The sequence below is a fragment of the Grampus griseus genome (assembly GCF_964374135.1).
Source record: "Grampus griseus genome assembly, chromosome: 5".
Classification (NCBI taxonomy): Eukaryota; Metazoa; Chordata; class Mammalia; order Artiodactyla; family Delphinidae; genus Grampus; species Grampus griseus.
In genome coordinates this window covers 17998651-18017082 of record NC_138998.1, presented here as the reverse complement: position 1 = coordinate 18017082, position 18432 = coordinate 17998651, and the positions used below count along the sequence as shown (strand labels likewise).

General features: G+C 41.1%; 1 protein-coding gene across 3 annotated transcripts in view; it reads right to left on the bottom strand.

Moving 5' to 3' along the window:
• The window catches only part of LOC309822645 (uncharacterized protein), a 41920-nt gene that overhangs the window by 17031 nt on the left and 6457 nt on the right, over positions 1–18432 (bottom strand). For 2 of the 3 annotated variants that reach the window (XR_014296761.1, XR_014296762.1), the window contains exon 3: positions 7648–7745. Coding sequence is in view for 1 of the 3 variants with exons in the window: in XM_082654622.1 (XP_082510748.1) it covers positions 7649–7745; positions 17187–17220 (131 nt within the window). In the remaining 2 variants the exon portion in view is untranslated. Of the gene's footprint in view, positions 1–7647; positions 7746–17186; positions 17221–18432 lie in introns of those variants that run through there. The other variant, XM_082654622.1, reaches the window with a different exon arrangement.

Sequence of the window (18432 nt, the reverse complement as noted above, 5' to 3'; positions counted from 1 at the left end):
ACACCCTCAGAGACCCCCTCTGGGCTGTGTGCATCCTGGGAGCATAGGAGGGAGACTGGGGGGAGAAGGAGAACAGGAAAGGTAGGCAGGAGGGACCCTCCAGGACAGGAGGAGTGGGAGAGGAGCGGAGGGCATTGGTCCCACCCACTTGAGCCCAGGAAACTTACTGAGCTCTCACGTGGGGTCCCCCACTCTCTGAGACCAGAGGCGGGAGGCACACATGGGCCCCTTCTGTTCTGTTGAGCCTAAGCCCCACCATCCACACACCCAGGGCCTTTTCCAGCCCTGTGGGTCCTAAGCACAGGCCCTGCCCACTGCCCAAACCTCACCCTTGCTTAGGCCCTGCCTTCCACAGCCAAGGACTTTTCCACCTTTATTTTTCCTCCTCCTCTTTTTTACTATTGTGGCTCTGTTTACCTTCCAGTTGTTGTTTCATCTATATTTTTATTTTTATATTTTTATATATTTTTTATATTTTTTCTAACATATCTGTTAGTTTCCTAGTCTAATTTTATTTTTTGCTTTGTTATTGTTCTCCCACCCTTTTTTTTTTTTTTGCCTCTCTGCATGGCTTGTGGGATCTTGGTTCACAAGCCAGGGGTCAGACTGAAGCTCCTGTGGTGGGAGCTCTGAGTCCAAACTACTGGACTAAGAGAGAACCTCAGGCCCCAGGGAATACTCATCAGAGTGAGGTCTCCTGGAGGTCCTCATCTCAGCACCAAGACCCAGCTCTACCCAGCAGCCTACAAACTCCAGTGTTGGAAGCCTCAGGTCAAACAACCAGTAAGATAGGAACAAAACCCCACTCATAAAAAAAAAAAGAAAGAAAAAATGAGACAGCAAAAAAAATATGTCACAGATGAAGGAGTAAGGTAAAAACCTAAAAGGCCAAATAAATGAAGAGGAAATAGGTAATCTACCTGAAAAAGAATTCAGAGTAATGATAGTAAAGATGATCCAGAATCTCAGAAATAGAATGGAGGCATGGACTGAGAAAATACAATAAATGTTTATGAAAGATCTAGAAGAACTAAACAACAAACAAACAGAGATGAACAACACAATAACTGAAATGAAAAAGACACTAGAAAGAATCAATAACAGAATAACTGAGGCAGAAGAATGAATAAGTGAGCTGGAAGACAGAATAGTGGAAATAACTGCCAAGGAGCAGAATAAGGAAAAAAGAATGAAAAGAATCAAAGACAATCTCAGAGACCTCTGGGACAACACTAAATGCACCAACATTTGAATTATAGGGGTATCAGAAGAAGAAGAGAAAAAGAAAGGGTCTGAGAAAATATTTGAAGAGATTATAGTGGAAATTTTCCCTATCATGGGAAAGGAAAGAGTCACCCAAGTCCAGGAAGAACAGAGAGTCCCATCCAGGATAAACTCCAGGAGAAACACATCAAGACACATATTAATCAGACTAACAAAAATTAAATTCAAAGAAAAAATATTAAAAGCAGCAAGGGAAAAACAAAAAATAACATACAAAGGAAACCCCATAAGGTTATCATCTGACTTTTCAGCAGAAACTCTGCAGGCCAGAAGGCAATGGCAGGATATACTTAAAGTGTTGAAAGAGAAAAACCTACAACCAAGATTATTCTGCCCAGAAAGGATCACATTCAGATTCAATGGAAAAATTAAAAGCTTTTCATACAAGCAAAAGCTAAGAGAATACAGCACAAGCAAACCAGCTTTACAACAAATGCTAAAGAAACTTCTCTAGGCAGGAAACACAAGAGAAGAAAAAGACCCACAAAAACAAACCCCAAACAATTAAGAAAATAGTAATAGGAACATGCATATTGATAATAACATTGAATGTAAATGGATTAAATGTCCCAACCAAAAGACACAGACTGGCTGAATGGATACAAAAATAAGACCCATATATATGCTGTCTACAAGAGACCCACTTCAGAACTAGGGACACATACAGACTGAAAGTGAAGGGATGGAAAGAGATATTCCATGCAAATGGAAATCAAAAGAAAGCTGGAGTAGCAATACTCATCTCATATAAAATAGACTTTAAAATAAAGACTGTTACAAGAGATAAGGAATGATCTAATTTTAGATCATTTTAGGTCTAATTTTAGATCATTTTAGGTCTAATTTTAGGTCTAAAATTAGACACATGATCAAGGGATCAATCCAGGAGAAGATATAACAATTATAAATGCTTATGCACCCAACATAGGAGCACCTCAATACATAAAGGCAAATGCCAACAACTGTGAAAGGGGAATTCGACAGTAACAAAATAATAGTAGGGGACTTTAACACCTCACTTATACCAATGGACAGATCATCCACACAGAAAATAAATAAGGAAACACAAGCTTTAAATGACACAGTAGACCAGTTAGATTTAATTGATATTTATAGAACATTCCACCCAAAAGTGGCAGAATACACTTTCTTCCCAAGTATACATGCAACATTCTCCAGGATGGATCACATCTTGGGACACAAATCAAGCCTCAGAGAATTTAAGAAAACTGAAATCATATCAAGCACCTTTTCTGACCACAATGCTATGAGATTGGAAATCAATTACAGGAAAAAACACTGTAAAAAACACAAATATATGGAGGCTAAACAGTGCACTACTAAATAACCAAGAAATCACTGAAGAAATCAAAGAAGAAATTTAAAAATACATAGAAATAAATGACAATGAAAACACGACAACCCAAAACCTATGAGACACAGCAAAAACAGTTCTAAGAGGGAAGTTTATAGCAGTACAATCCTACCTCAAGAAACAAGAAACATCTCAAATAAACAATCTAACCGTACACCTAAAGCAACTAGAGAAAGAAGAACAAAGAAAACCCAGTCAGTAGAAGGAAAGAAATCATAAAGATCAGATTAGAAAAAAAAATGAAATAGAAACAAAGAAAACAATAGCAAAGATCAATAAAACTAAAAGCTGGTTCTTTGAGAAGATAAACAAAATTAATAAACCCTTAGACTCATCAAGGAAAAAAGGGAGAGGACACAAATGAATAAAATTAGAAATGAAAAAGGAGAAATCACAACTGACACCACAGAAATACAAAGGATTATAAGAGACTACTACAAACAACTATATGCTAATAACATGGACAACCATGAAGAAATGGACAAATTCTTGGAAAGGTACAATTTTCCAAGACTGAACCAGGAAGAATTAGATAATATAAACAGACCTATCACAAGTAATGAAATTGAAACTGTAATTAAAAATCTTCCAACAAACAAAAGTCCAGGACCAGATGGCTTCACAGGCGAATTCTATCAAACATTTAGAGAAGAGCTAACACTGATCCTTCTCAAAATCTTCCAAGAAATTGCAGAGGGAGGAAAACTCCCAAATACATTCTACGAAGCCACCATCACCCTGATACAAAAACCAGGAAAAGATATCACAAAAAAAGAAAATTATAGACCAATATCACTGATGAACATAGATTCAAAAATCCTGAACAAAATACTAGCAAACAGAATCCAACAACATCCAACAAAGGATCATACACCATGATCAAGTGAGTTATATCCCAGAGATGCAAGGATTCTTCAATATACACAAATCAATCAATGTGATACACCACATTAACAAATTAAGGAATAAAAATCATATGATCATCTCAATAGATGCAGAAAAAGCTTATGACAAAAAACACCCGTTTTTGGTAAAAACTCTCCAGAAAGTGGGCATAGAGGGAACCTACCTCAACATAATAAAGGCCATATATGACAAACCCATAGCAAACATCATTCTCAATGGTGAAAAACTGAAAGCATTTCCTCTAAGATCAGGAACAAGACAAGGATGTCCTCTCTCACCACACTTATTCACATAGTTTTGGAAATCCTAGCCATGGCAATCATAGAAGAAAAAGAAATAAAAGGAATACAACTTGGAAAAGAAGAAGTAAAACTGTCACTGTTTGCAGATGACATCATACTCTACATAGAGAATCCTAAAGATGCCACCAGAAAACTACTAGAGCTAATCAATGAATTTGGTAAAGTTGCAGGATACAAAATTAATGCACAGAAATCTCTTGCATTCCTGTACACTAATGATGAAAAATCTGAAAGAGAAATTAATGAAACACTCCCATTTACCACTGCAACAAAAAGAATAAAATACCGAGGAATAAACCTACCTAAGGAGACAAAAGACCTATATGCAGAAAACTATAAGATACTGTTGAAAGAAATTAAAGGTGATACCAACAGATGGAGAGATATACCATGTTCTTGGATTGGAAGAATCAATATTGTGAAAATGACTATACTACCCAAAGCAATCTACAGATTCAATGCAATCCCTATCAAATTATCAATGGCATTCTTCACAGAACTAGAACGAAAAGTTTTACAATTCGTATGGAAACACAAAAGATCCCAAATAGCCAAAGCAATCTTGAGAAACAGAGCTGGAGGAATCAGGCTCCCTGACTTCAAACTATACTACAAAGCTACAGTAATCAAGCCAGTATGGTAGTAGAACAGAAACAGAAATATAAATCAATAGTACCGGATAGAATGCCCAGAGATAAACCCATGCACATATGGTCACCTAATTTATGACAAAGGAGGCAATAACATACAATGGAGAAAAGACAGCCTCTTCAATAAGTAGTGCTGGGGGGCTTCCCTGGTGGCACAGTGGTTGAGAGTCCCCCTGCCGATGCAGGGGACATGGGTTCGTGCCCCGGTCTGGGAAGATCCCACATGCCACGGAGCAGCTGGGCCCGTGAGCCATGGCCACTGAGCCTGCGTGCCTGGACCCTGTGCTCCGCAACGGGAGAAGCCACATCAGTGAGAGGCCTGCGTACAGAAAAAAAAAAATTAAAAAAATAAGTAGTGCTGGGAAAACTGGATAGCTGCACGTAAAAGAATGAAATTAGAACACTCCCTAACACCATACACAAAAATAAACTCCAAGTAGATTAAAGACCTAAATGTAAGACCAGACACTATAAAACTCTTAGAGGAATACATATGAAAAACACTCTTTGACATAAACCACAGCAATATCTTTTCTGACCCACCTCCTAGAATAATGGAAATAAAAACAAAAATAAGCAAATGGGACTTAAACTTAAAAGCTTTTGTACAGCAAAGGAAACCATAAACAAGACAAAAAGACAACCCTCAGAATGGGAGAAATATTTCCAAATGAAACAACAGACAAAGGATTAATCTTCAAAATATATAAACAGCTCATGGAGCTCAATACCAAAAAACCAAACAATCCAATAAAAAATGGGCAGAATGGGGCTTCCCTGGTGGCGCAGTGGTTGAGAGTCCTCCTGTCGGTGCAGGGGACATGGGTTCGTGCCCTGGTCTGGGAGGATCCCACATGTCGCAGAGCGGCTGGGCCCATGAGCCATGGCCACTGGGCGTGCAGGTCCGGAGCCTGCGCTCCGCAACGGGAGAGATCGCGGCAGTGAGAGGCCCGTGTACCGCAAAAAAAAAAAAAAAAAAAATGGACAGAAGACCTAAGTAGACATTTCACCAAGGAATGGTGATGGTCATACAGATAGATGGCCAAGAGGCACATGAAAAGATGCTCAACATCACTAATTATTAGAGAAATGCAAATCCAAACTACAATGAGGTATCACCTCACACCAGTGAGAATGGCCATCATCAAAAAATCTAGAAACAATAAATGCTGGAAAGGGTGTGGTGAAAAGGGAACCCCCATGCATTGTTGGTGGGAATATAAATTGATACAACCACTATGGAGAACCATATGGAGGTTCCTTAAAAAACTACAAATAGAACTACCATATGACCCAGCAATCCCACTACTGGGCATATACCCTGAGAAAACCATAATTCAAAAAGACATGTACCACAATGTTCATTGCAGCTCTATTTACAATAGCCAGGACATGGAAGCAACCTAAGTGTCCATCGACAGATGAATGGTAAAGAAGATGTGGCACATATATACAATGGAATATTACTCAGGCATAAAAAGAAATGAAATTGAGTTATTTGTAGTGAGGTGGATGGAACTAGAGTCTATCATACAGAGTGAAGTAAGTCAGAAAGAGAAAAAGAAATACCGTATGCTAACGAATATATATGGAATCTTAAAAAAAAAAAAAGTACTGATGAACCCAGTGGCAGGGCAGGAATAAAGACGTAGACATAGAGAATGGACTTGAGGACACAGGGAGGGGGAAGGGTAAGCTGGGACAAAGTGAGAGCGTGGCGTGGACATATATACACTACCAAATGTAAAATAGATAGCTAGTGGGAAGCAGCCGCATAGCACAGGGAGATCAGCTCAGTGCTTTGTGACCACGTTGAGGGGTGGGATAGGGAGGGTGTGGGGGAGATGCAAGAGGGAGGGGATATGGGGATATATGTGTGCATATGGCTGATTCACTTTGTTGGGCGACAAAGGCTAGCACAGTATTGTGAAGCATTTATACTCCAATAAAGATATATTTTAAAAAATCCCTTTGGGGAAAAGAAAATATCATCGGTAATGATAAAAACAACTAACATGTGTGGGGTGCTAGTCACCGGTCTCTGTTTTTTCATGTATTAGCTCTTTTAGTCACTGTCTTAAACCTTCGAGGCAGGAGCTATTACTGTCCTCATTTTATAGAGCAGGAAACTGAGCTAGTCTGTCTCCAGAACCTGTGTGCTTCACTGTCTCCCGTGAAAAAACAGCTGAGGGTCCAGTAGGATACGTGTGCGTTTGTAAATTTGACAGAAGAAGGGACGCAGGGTGATGGTGGACTTAGATACACTCCCATGTTTCGTTTCTAATCTAAATTTTGAATCAGGCAATGAGATCTAACAACTGTGTGCTGTGAGGGCTGCCTGGAAACCCCAGAATGGTTTGGGTAGAATGCTTGATACAGTTTGCCAATCAGAGTCGCTGCCCCTGGTCATCGGACCGCATGTGTCAGCTCATTAAACCATCACTCACTCCCAATACTAGAGCTGAAGCCGTTATGTTGGTGTGGGGAGGGACACCTGGATGTGTATTATAGTTCAGTGGGACGGATATGTCAGTGTTCTTTGTTAAAAAAAAAAAGAATTTCAATAGAAGCTGGCATTATCTGAGAGTCTGAGGGCTTAGAGGGCTCTTGGGCTTGATTTGGTATCTAGAACCCATTTTAGCCCAAGGCCAACGAGTAGCCGAGCTGAGCTGTTCTTTTCTAATTAAAGAAGTCTACAATCTAACCCTCCCAAAATACATTAGTAAACAGTGGAAGGAATGCTCCAGCTTATAACACCCAGAGTAGGTGTTCGTACCCCGTCTCACTGTTCTGCCTTTTGGGGGCTGGCACGCGTTTGAAGCTGGAGTTGTGACTTAATGAGGCAAATTGTCCTCCCCAGCCGCCTTTTGTTTTGTCACAATTAGCTGCACGTGCAGAACTGTTTTCATCTGTAATTGCTCCCACGAGGGGGTAATTGCACCCCAAAGTGGTTGGCTGCACCAATGGTAGGAGCAATTAGGAACAAAAATGCAAATAATTGCAGGCATCCGAATTGCAGTTTTATAAAAGGGACACCCAGTAGAAGCTTGGCTGAAGACTTGGCCGCTCTCTTTTTTCCCAGTGGAAGTATATTTGTTATTTGAAACCAATATTATAATCTCTGAACCTACCTTGACTTTCCACACTTCTAGGGGCCTCTTGGAAATGGTGTACATTACAGGACCAACGAAAACCCAGACCGATCCCAAACGGCAGATCATTTAGGACCTAGAAAATGAAGTAACTTAAAGTCAAAATTATCTTTGGGGGAAAAGAAGTACAAACAATCGAACAAATGCATTTTTATCATAACTGTGCATCTCATTTCCCCACACCAAACATAGGGGAAAATAGGGTTACAGAATTAGTAATAAAGTTATTTTTTATTGACTCAGCCTCTAATCACAGAATTCCAGGAGTTCTAGATACACATCCTTCCCATTCCCGACTCCCCACTAAATTGTTCCCAAATAATGCAGGATCATGGCAACCTCAGTGAGACATGATCATAGCCTCTCTCCATGGCTTTGCTCCCTGCGACTGTTCCCTGCGATGTCCTCCTAGACTTCTCCATCCAGGTAGCACTGGGCTATGCCGGGTGGCCTTGGCTTTCTACTGCTCCGGATGGCAATGGGGGCTCCCAGGTTGTCCCCTTTGAAGTGGGGAAAATACACTGTTGTCCAATTGTGTTACGGCCTGTAACACGGGCCACAAGGGAGTGCGTCTTTCTGCTCTCCAGAAATTTTAGTGAAACATCTCTGTTGCGCTGCACCCCGCAGGCCCACAACTGTTTTAGTTGCCCAGACTTGGGACCAAAGAAAGAGCCCAGAGACAGTGAGAGACATTTCAAGGGTTGATTGGACAGGGGCATCTTACACAAAGGGTCCTGGAGCGACACCACACCAGTGTGCAGCAGAACGTAGGCAGGATGTGGCAGAAACCTTCACTACTCAGGGGAGAAGGAGGCTGCCCTTTATAGGGAGAATTGACGGCAGGTGGGCACAGAAGTTACCAGGGCCAATTAAGCCTTATAATTAAGAGGATTGGATAGTCATGTGAGTGAAGCAGGGACTGATCAAGCAGGGGGATGTACAGAGAGCAAGAGAGCAGCCATCTTGAGTGGCCCAACAATACAGCCTCTCCTTTATTTTTGTGCTTCAACTTCCCCAGCTCTAGCCAGACTGGGGAGAGGGGGTATAGGGGAGAGCTAAGCGTGGAGGGCATCAGGAAGACCGATGAGGAGGGCAATGTGAGCCCTGCGCCCTCCACTGTACTCAAAATCACCCCCCACTCAACATTAGCGCACACACCAATTCTTCTTTTAGGAGTTTCCTCCTGTTAGCTTCTTGGACCCACAGGCAAAACGACCTACAAATGGGCTCCTCTTATTTAACCACAGTGTTCCAGAGGTCCCTGGACAGGCCTGAATTTTCCTGGAAACACAGCCTAAGCTGCCTTGGGACCCCAGCTACAATGGTATTGGTTGACAGAGAAACATTGCCCTAAGGATGGGAAGGCAATATTTTATGGCAAAGTGTTTTACAGCAAGGAAATAGCAAGCACCTATTGATTATGGGCCCATGGGGGCCAATGTCACCAACGGAATGAAGAAAATAAACTCTTGATGTGTGTATTGTTTAGCATTCCTGTATTAGCAAAGTCTTTCCCCTGGGGAATAAGTTCTCTACATGAATCAATGCCAATACAACCAGAAGCATGTGGAAGAAATAGAGGAATATATAATGCATTTCCTTCTGCTAGAAAACCACACTTTTGTCTTACTTGTAGGGTCAAAGTAGAACTTGCAACACTTTGGGGTGGAAAGTGAGAGGGTGAGGGGTGAGCTCCTTTGTTGACAAGAAACAATTTGGAAGAAACACTGGGCCACCTGTGGGCAGAATGTATTTAAAAAACAAAGGTTGGCCCAGCAGTGGAGATCTCGTGCGTGGCTGCTGCTCCAGGCATGAATTCTTAGTCAATTTAATAATAGTCTCCTCTGCCCAGTGCTGGGAAAGAAATGTCGTGTTCCATTTATTCTTGCTGTTTGTAGCATCTGGGATACTGCTCCATCATCCTGCCAATATAATTCTCCCCTCTTTCATAGCTGTAGGCAGCCCTTGTCCAAAAGATTTACTTTGCAGATAAAAGAAGAGGCATTAAGTGGTCAAAAATGACTAAGATGAGGGCTGATAAAGTGTTTTTGCTAAGACTGAGAGAGGAAGTAAACAAAAAAAAAGAATTGTGCAAGGATATTTAAGAGGGCTGCTCAGATATGGCAACATGAGATGAAATGTGGTCCAGCCAACTATTTGGTTTGGGTAAACAGAGAAGGTAAGATCATTCTGAGTCCTAGAAAATCCCCTTGTGGAAAGTGACTGCCTCTGTGTCCCAGGCCTAAAAGAAACCTTATGACTGTTTGTGGAAGGAATTCTCTGGGCATAGGCTGCTGTCAGATTCTGTTTTCCTGCCTTGGTGATCTGGTGTGTGATCAGCAGAAGGGTTTAACATCGGTGGCTCTGTGTGACAATGGCTTGCCTATGGAAAAATGGACAACTGCCGGACTTCGGTGTGTTAAAAGGAAGGGCCTCCTTCCCTGTTTGCCTATGCTAAAATTAATTTAAGCTGGGAATAAAGGCTTGAATGACTCGCTTAGGCTTTCAATCCAAATATTATTTGGAGATGGTACATTAGTGGAAAAAAATCACATTAAAATGTAAATGATTGACACGTTCTTCTAAATCAGAAGGAGGCAATGAAAATGGGGAATAGCAAAACAGACATGTGACCTGTTGAGAGCTCTGGGTAGACTGATGCAGGGTGGTTGGCACGTGAGATGGTAGTTTTTGAATAGCGTGAATAAGAGGGATTTCTGGGTTAGCATCAGGAGGGAGAGCAGAGCATTTCAGGATGTCATGGATGTTGGCTGATTTCACCTGATTGGTATTCTTTCTCCTTTCCTTTTGGGGCACTATGCCTCTCACATTCCATGTGGTCCTGGAAGGGCTAAGTTCTCCCATGATCTTCCCCACCTTCCTATGATACTATCTGACCAATCAGAAGTATTAATCCTTCAGGGCACTAGCCTTCCCTGTGACATGACTCACAGACACTGGGAGAGAGAAGGTATCTATTTTATTCTAGGATTTCTAGTTGTAGGGATTGTGTAAGGCTGGAGTTGTTGCAGGCAATCTCCCCAGCAGTGTGGGAAAAACTGCCTGTGGAGCAAAGCGCCAAGAGGTGAAGAGATCTTTTTATGGCTGAGTAATATTCCACTGTATATATGTGTCAAATCTTCTTTATCCATTCATCTGTTGATGGACACATAGGTTGCTTCCGTGTCCTGGCTATTGTAAATAGAGCCGCAATGAACATTTTGGTACATGACTTTTTCTGAATTATGGTTTTCTCAGGGTATATGCCCAGTAGTGGGATTGCTGGGTCATATGGTAGTTCTATTTGTAGTTTTTTAAGGAACCTCCATACTGTTCTCCATAGTGGCTGTACCAATTCACATTCCCACCAGCAGTGCAAGAGTGTTCCCTTTTCTCCACACCCTCTCCAGCATTTATTGTTGGTAGATTTTTTGATGATGGCCATTCTGACCGGTGTGAGGTGATACCTCATTATAGTTTTGATTTGCATTTCTCTAATGATTAGTGATGTTGAGCATTCTTTCATGTGCTTGTTGGCAATCTGTATATCTTCTTTGGAGAAATGTCTATTTAGGTCTTCTGCCCATTTGGCCATTTTAAACAGTAAAATCATCAACAAAAAAGCAAAAAACCCCCACAAAAAACAAAAAACATGGCACTAAGTAGACTATGAAAAGGACACATCTTTTTAGTATGAGAGCTAAAGCATAGGGTGACCCCAAATTTTTGTTACTCTGTCATGTTTGCACATGACCATGAAGGCACTGTGAGTATTGATTTTGGGGTTACAAATAAATTTTAGTGAGTAGATGCATTAACAAATGTGGAATCTGGGAATAGTGAGGATTAACTGTATATCATACAATGGAATCTCATTTGCCATAAAAAAGAATGAAGTTCTGGTACCTGCTGCAACATGAACGAACCTTGAAAACATGCTAAGTGAAAGAAGCTAAACACAAAAGGCCACATATTGTATGATCCCACTTATATGAAATGTCCAGAACTGGCAAAGTGACAGAGGCAGAAAGTAGATTAGTGGTTGCCAGTAGGGCAAATGGGGAATGACTCTGCTACAGATATGGGATTTTTTTTTGGTGTGATTAAAATGTTCTAGAATTAGATAGTGATGATTGTTGTATAACTTTGTGAATATACTAATAACTACTGAAATGTATACATTAAAATGGTGAATTTTATGGTATTAAATTGTATTTCAGTTAAAAAATTAAATAAAGTTTTAAACTAAAAAGAATATAGAAGGTCTAAAAACACTATCAATATATTTTACCTAATTGGTAATTTTAAGACACTTGATATAACAGCAGAATACACATGCTTGTCAAGTATACATGAAACATTCACTAATATAGACGATATTCTTGGCCATAGTACAAACCTCAACAAATTAAAAAGTATTAAAATCATACAAATGATGGTCTTTGTCCATAACTGATTTAAACTAAAACTTAGTAACAGAAAGGTATCTGGAAAATCCTTAAATATTTTAAAATTAATGTTTTTTTTTTTGGAGTTAAGTACATTTATTCAATTGACACCAATGGGGAGTGTGCGGGGAGACAGGTTATCTTTTCTTCCACACAAACCATCAGACGGTTTCACAGAGTCTCCCCAAGTGGAGAAGTCTAAATCAATGCACACCCAGTAGACAGAGAAAGCAGATAGCAGCCCACTGTACAGATATTTACACATAATTACAGGACCCACAGGATGTGCCCTGGCCCATCCCCGCCTCTCCAGTCCCTGACCTGGACCCTCCTCTCCCACCCCAACCTCATTGCCTTTAGCTACAATAAATATCCCAGGGCCTGGGACAAAACAGACCACTGAGAGGGCTGCTGGCCCTGGATGGCTGGACCCAGCCGGCCATGGGAAAGGGGTAAAGTTCCTTCAAAAGCGCCCCAACACAAAAGAGGGAGGATTTTCCTCAATGGAGTGGGATTCCGGCATTGCACAGGGATTGTGGAGACCCCTCGCTTCACCTCTCCATTCACCTTTGCCTGTGTAGACACTGATGTAGGCTTCTGCTAAAAAGCAGTGCTAAAAAGCACAGTGCTAAAAAACCCACCAGTCAAAGAGGAAATCACAAGGTAAATTACAAAATAGTTTTAATGGAATGAAAATGAAACATAGCATATCAGCTAAAATAGTGCTTCAAGGGAAAATTATAGAATTAGAGACATATTAGGAAAGAAGAAATGTCTCTAAGCTTTCAGTTTAAGACACTAGAAAAAGAAGAGTAAATTAAACCCAGAGCAAGCAGAAAGAAGAAAATATTTATGAGAATAGCAGAAATCAATGAGATTTAAAATGGAAAAACAATAGAGAAAATAATTGAAACAAAAAACCAGTTCTCTGAAAAAAAAAATCAATATTGGCAAACCTCCAGCAAGATTGACAAAGTAAAAAGAGCCGAAACAAATCACCAATATCAAGAATGAAGAGGGAGATATCACTACAGACCTTGCAGACATCAAAAAGACAATAAGGGAATACCATGAAGGATTCTACATGCATAAATTTGACAACTTCGATGAAATGGATCAACTCCTTGAAAAGTACAAAACTACCACAGCTCATCCAATATGAAATATTTGAATAGTCCTATAACTATTAAAGAAATTGAATTCATGGTTATAAACCATGATTTAAAGAAAACTTAATGAAAAGACACAGATTGGCATGACAGACGCAGCAACCTCGGTACACAGGCCCCTTGTTCCTTTTCTGTCCCACTTTGGTCTTGCTTGGATGCTGTGCCGACCTGCTCAGGTTAATTCCAAGGTAGGCTCATGTTAGCATTACTGTTTCAGTTTGCCAGCCTCTTGTGTGTGGGGGCGGGAATTTGGTGGAATTTGGCTCTCCGCTATTTTCTGAGGCTAGAATGGCCTCAGTGATCACTTGTTTACTCTTTTGGTTGTTGAGTCCTTGCCCAGGGGCCATTTCCTGTCTTCACATGATTCCACCTTGGTAGGGGTGTTCCATGCAATATTTGGGACTTACACCATTTATCTGCATTTTAAAGTTAACCGGGCATCCTGTATTTTTACTTGTTAAATGTGGCCACACTTACCTCAGGCCACTTCCCCTAGGATTCCACCTACTGTCTGTCCCAGGTAACCCCTGAGAATATCTTTTCCATGAATCTTATCACTTAGGGTTTACAGTGACAATATGTTTACACATCCAGGAACAAAAACAGGCTCCTGTCCAACAACCTGGAAGAGGAATATTGTCCCTTCACGGTTCAGGCTATGTAGAAAGATGCGGGTCTCTTTTCTCTAAGCAGCTGTCTCCTCCACACAGGGAATCAAAAACTACCACAGGAGGAATACTTCTCTTTGCATGTTTAGGGAGAAATAAAAATTAAATTCTCGCCTTAGACTAGTAGGAATAAGTTAAAGATGTGCCCAATCCAATCAAAGATTGATTTGCTTCCTTTTCAATAACTCCTTTCACACAGTTTGTTAGAAAGATCTTATATGATCTGACTTTTTGCTAAGTGTGTCTGAGTCATCTTGAAGGCAATTTCATACCAAGAAAAACATACTGAATTGTGGCATCTGGTGCAAGGACTGGGAATTCTTTATGTCTAATTAGTGTTCTAAAATGTCTTATTCATGAATAAGCCAATATTTTAAACTTCAAGCACAGTCGACTTCATTACTTGAAATCTGTGATCTTATATTTGCCATGTATTTGAACACTTTTAAACTCTTTTTTTTTTTTTTTATTTTTGCGGTACGCGGGCCTCTCACTGTTGTGGCCTCTCCCGTTGCGGAGCACAGGCTCCGGACGCGCAGGCTCAGCGGCCGTGGCTCACAGGTCCAGCAGCTCCGCATCATGTGGGATCTTCCCGGACCAGGGCACGAACCTGTGTCCCCTGCATCGGCAGGCGGACTCTCAACCACTGCGCCACCAGGGAAGCCCTTTTAAACTCTTAATGATGAAAATGAGACTGTTAGTTAAGCTAAATGACATGACTAGGGTTATATACATTGATTATTACAGCATGCTTGAGTCAGAAACTCTTGCTTCTGCAATTGGTGATGAGATATCTACCTCCACATCTCTATCTATCTATCATCTTTCTAGTCTTCTGGTTCTCCATTTCTCCCAACATCCTACAAACCCTAAATTAAAAACATAAATAAAAAATGCTGTGACTTAAATATTTAAAAACTGGATAGAAGGGCTTCCCTGGTGGTGCAGTGGTTGAGAATCTGCCTGCCAATGCAGGGGACACGGGTTCGAGCCCTGATCTGGGAAGATCCCACATGCCGCGGAGCAACTAAGCCCGTGTGCCACAGCTACTGAGCCTGCGCGTCTGGAGCCTGTGCTCCGCAACAAGAGAAGGCCGCGACAGTGAGAGGCCCGCGCACCGCGATGAAGAGTGGCCCCCGCTCGCCGCAACTAGAGAAAGCCCTCGCACAGAAAAGAAGACCCAACACAGCCCAAAATAAATAAATTAATTAATTAAAAAAAAACTGGATAGAAGTATTTATCCACGGTTTAATTTTTCCCAAAAGCTACAATCCCTAGACTAAAATCACATGGGTGAATCATACCTATATGTGTAAATACACTTCTTGCGTATTACATACATATATGTATATATCATGTTGGGATACATATAGTAGGCCTTTATCACATACTCCTAAATGGGTACACATGACTGGATGAAAAGACCAATGTATCTCACATTCCATTTCCTTTTGCCTGTGGCTGTCAATGAGACACAGACCTCAGCTTAAAACTCCTATAGCAGAGAAAGTCTTTTGCCTCTCAAAAGTGCAAGTGCTCAGTCATAAAAAAAAACTAGAGAGTGAGTCTTCCCTTCAACTCATCATTTCCCCAAAGATCCACAGTTTAGGGAGCGAGCAAAAAGAAGAGAATTGGAGAGGAGGTGAGGGGAGGTTAACTAAACTCTAGTGTGCCTTGACAGGGGGCTACCAAGGGCTGCTCCCTCCTCCAGGCTGAGGCCTGGGGCAAAAGGTGAAGAAAAGAGTGGGAAAAAAAACCGGATGAGATCATAGGCACTGAAAGTGGTGAGCATCTATACTCCCTTGCCCCTCCAACCCACTCGAAGGCTGGGGAGGCAGCCAGACACAGGGTCACCTGGAACACCTGCATGTGCCGGAGTGCTGGGTACATGGCCCCAGGCAGCCTCACAGAGCTATGCCCTGACCTCTGACAGCGCCAAACCCTGGGAGCCTTGCAGCCTCCCTGCATGGGCAATGGGATAGCAGACAGGAATGAGGATTTTGTTCATTGGAGGAATAGCCATCATTGGATAGACAATGACCCAGACCAGATGCCCCCTGCTACCCAATACCTGGGCCCAGCAACTTAGGAGGGAGAGGGAAACTTCCGACTGAGGTTGTTTCCACATAAGATATACCAAGTATGGTTATAAAGAGACTAAACGAAGTTATATATTTTATGCCACTAAGTTTGTGGCCTGAAATACAGTTCCATTATAGATAGATAGATATCAAATATAATCTTTCATATACTTAAATTATATACATTCTCTATTTTAGGTTTCTAGTTTGGAATTTTGCTGAGGACACAGACAATGAGGAGAGTGGGCTCTTCTATTTATGATGGACACTTGGGAGACTAAACGGGAAATTATCACAATATAACTGTAGTTACAATAAGGAAAACAAAAAAGAAGATGTGTGTGTTTGTGTGCATGTGCATGTGCATGTGTGTGTGTGGTGTAGATAGACAGATAGACAGAAATATTGAGCTAGCACCTCTTTGCCTAGAGCAGTTGTTTTAATGAAGAGGAAAAGCCAGATTGTCTCTAAAGCTTTTGTATAAACCTGAACAACACATCAGGTTTCTTCAATCCACTTTGCCAGCCTCAGCTGTGCATTTAATCTTGTGGCCTCTTGTGCTCTCCCAGAGGACAGGCAGAATTCCGACTGTAACTCCAGTGCTGGATCGCACTTTCTGAAACAATCAGATGGTGGGAGATGCATGGGCTTAGTTTGACCCAGCAAGGTTTTTTCTCCATTAAGGACAAAGCATGAATAAATCAAACACACTTTCTGAACGTTTTGAGACAAAGCACAGATCTTAGGCTTCCATTCAGGAAGAAGGAAATGATACATTTATTTATCAAATTATGAGAGAAAAAAGAAGAATGTTTCTGGTTTCTCTTCATGAATCACTTAAATTAAAAAAGAGGTAGATTTGTGAAGAGCAACCTGGGTAGGTTATGAGAGAGGCAAAATGGTGGAGTGGCTGAAAGCACGGACCCTGGAGTCAAATGCCACGGATTCAAATCTCAGCTCTGCCTCAGTTTGGCCTCTGCACCTCAGTGTTCCTCCTTGTAAAGCAGGGTTTATAACGGTACTTACCTCACGGGATTGTTGTGAGTATTAAATGAGTACTCTGTCAAGAACCTAGATTAGTAAACATTCTGTGTGTTGCTTGTTATTGCTATTTATTGTAAAAGGTTAACAGGCCAAGATCACCAGCTTACCTTCCACCACATAGGCAGAATTGGAGGGAACAATCTGGAAATCAATATAATGGATTCAGGTTAGGCATAAGGAAGAACTTGGAAAGTTTTTGTTGTTGTTTTTTAAGTTCTGGAGTAGTTCACCAAAGAAGTTACCAGGACTTGAAAAATGCCTCTTAAGCAGGGTAGTTAGTTACTAATTTGATCAGCATAGTTTTGGTGTAAATTTGTTACCCTAGAGGCATCTCAGATGAGTGCCAACCATCTTGATCTGGATGGCTTGGAATTTTATTTAGTTGTCTCTTCTGACTTTAAATTAGCAATGTCACTGGTGATGATGGTGAATTGTTTGTCATTTCCTAAAGGTAAATTTGTCCTGGTGGTGGACCAACTGCATATTCAAACCCCAAAGAGACTACTACTAGAATATTGTTAAAGTTTTCTTTATATTCCAGATGATGAAGATTTACAAAGAGCATTTCAACACTCATGTGACCATTCAGGATGATTTTCCATGTGAGTTAATGCTATTGAACAAAACAGAAACTGTCTTAAAGTTTTCCTAAACTCAGTTGTGTGTCTTAATACATGCTCCCCAGTTGTTTGGAAACATGTCAAGAAGACACAGTACAGAACAATTAAAATAAAAAATTGAAAACTAGGTTCCTGGTACTGTCTGTAAGCTGCTAGTGGTTTGCCAAAAACAAAACCAGGAACCAAAAACCATCTGTGGTCAGTTAGTCTTTTGGCCACAATTAATTCAAAGGATGCTTTGAGATCAGGGGAGTAAAGCGTTCCACATCTTGGGGCCTGGTTGGTTTTATGGGGTAACCCTTTCCTAAAGATCAAAATACTAACAAACAAACAAAACCAGGCAGTTTGCAAGAGTTATAACTGACCCCAGTGTTGTCATCATAGAAAGAGTAACACAGCATTCAATCTATATACTGTGCAAATCATAGAGTTGAAATGACCTTAACAATACCAAGGTCCACCACTTCCCCCCAATTTACCGAGGCTCCAAGAGCTCAAGCTCTCTATCGAAGGCATGACAGCTTGCTGGTGGCAGAGCTGAGCTAGGAATTCAAAAGTCCTGCCTAGCTCTCCAACTTCATCTCACACCATTCTCCTTCTCCCTCCTTACACTCTAAGAAAAGTTGTCTCCATTCTCTCCAACCAGACCAGGCTTGATCCCCCTTCAAGCCTCGGCACTTGACATTTCCTCTATCTTCCCCCCCCAGCACACATTCCTGTGGCTCCTCCTTCT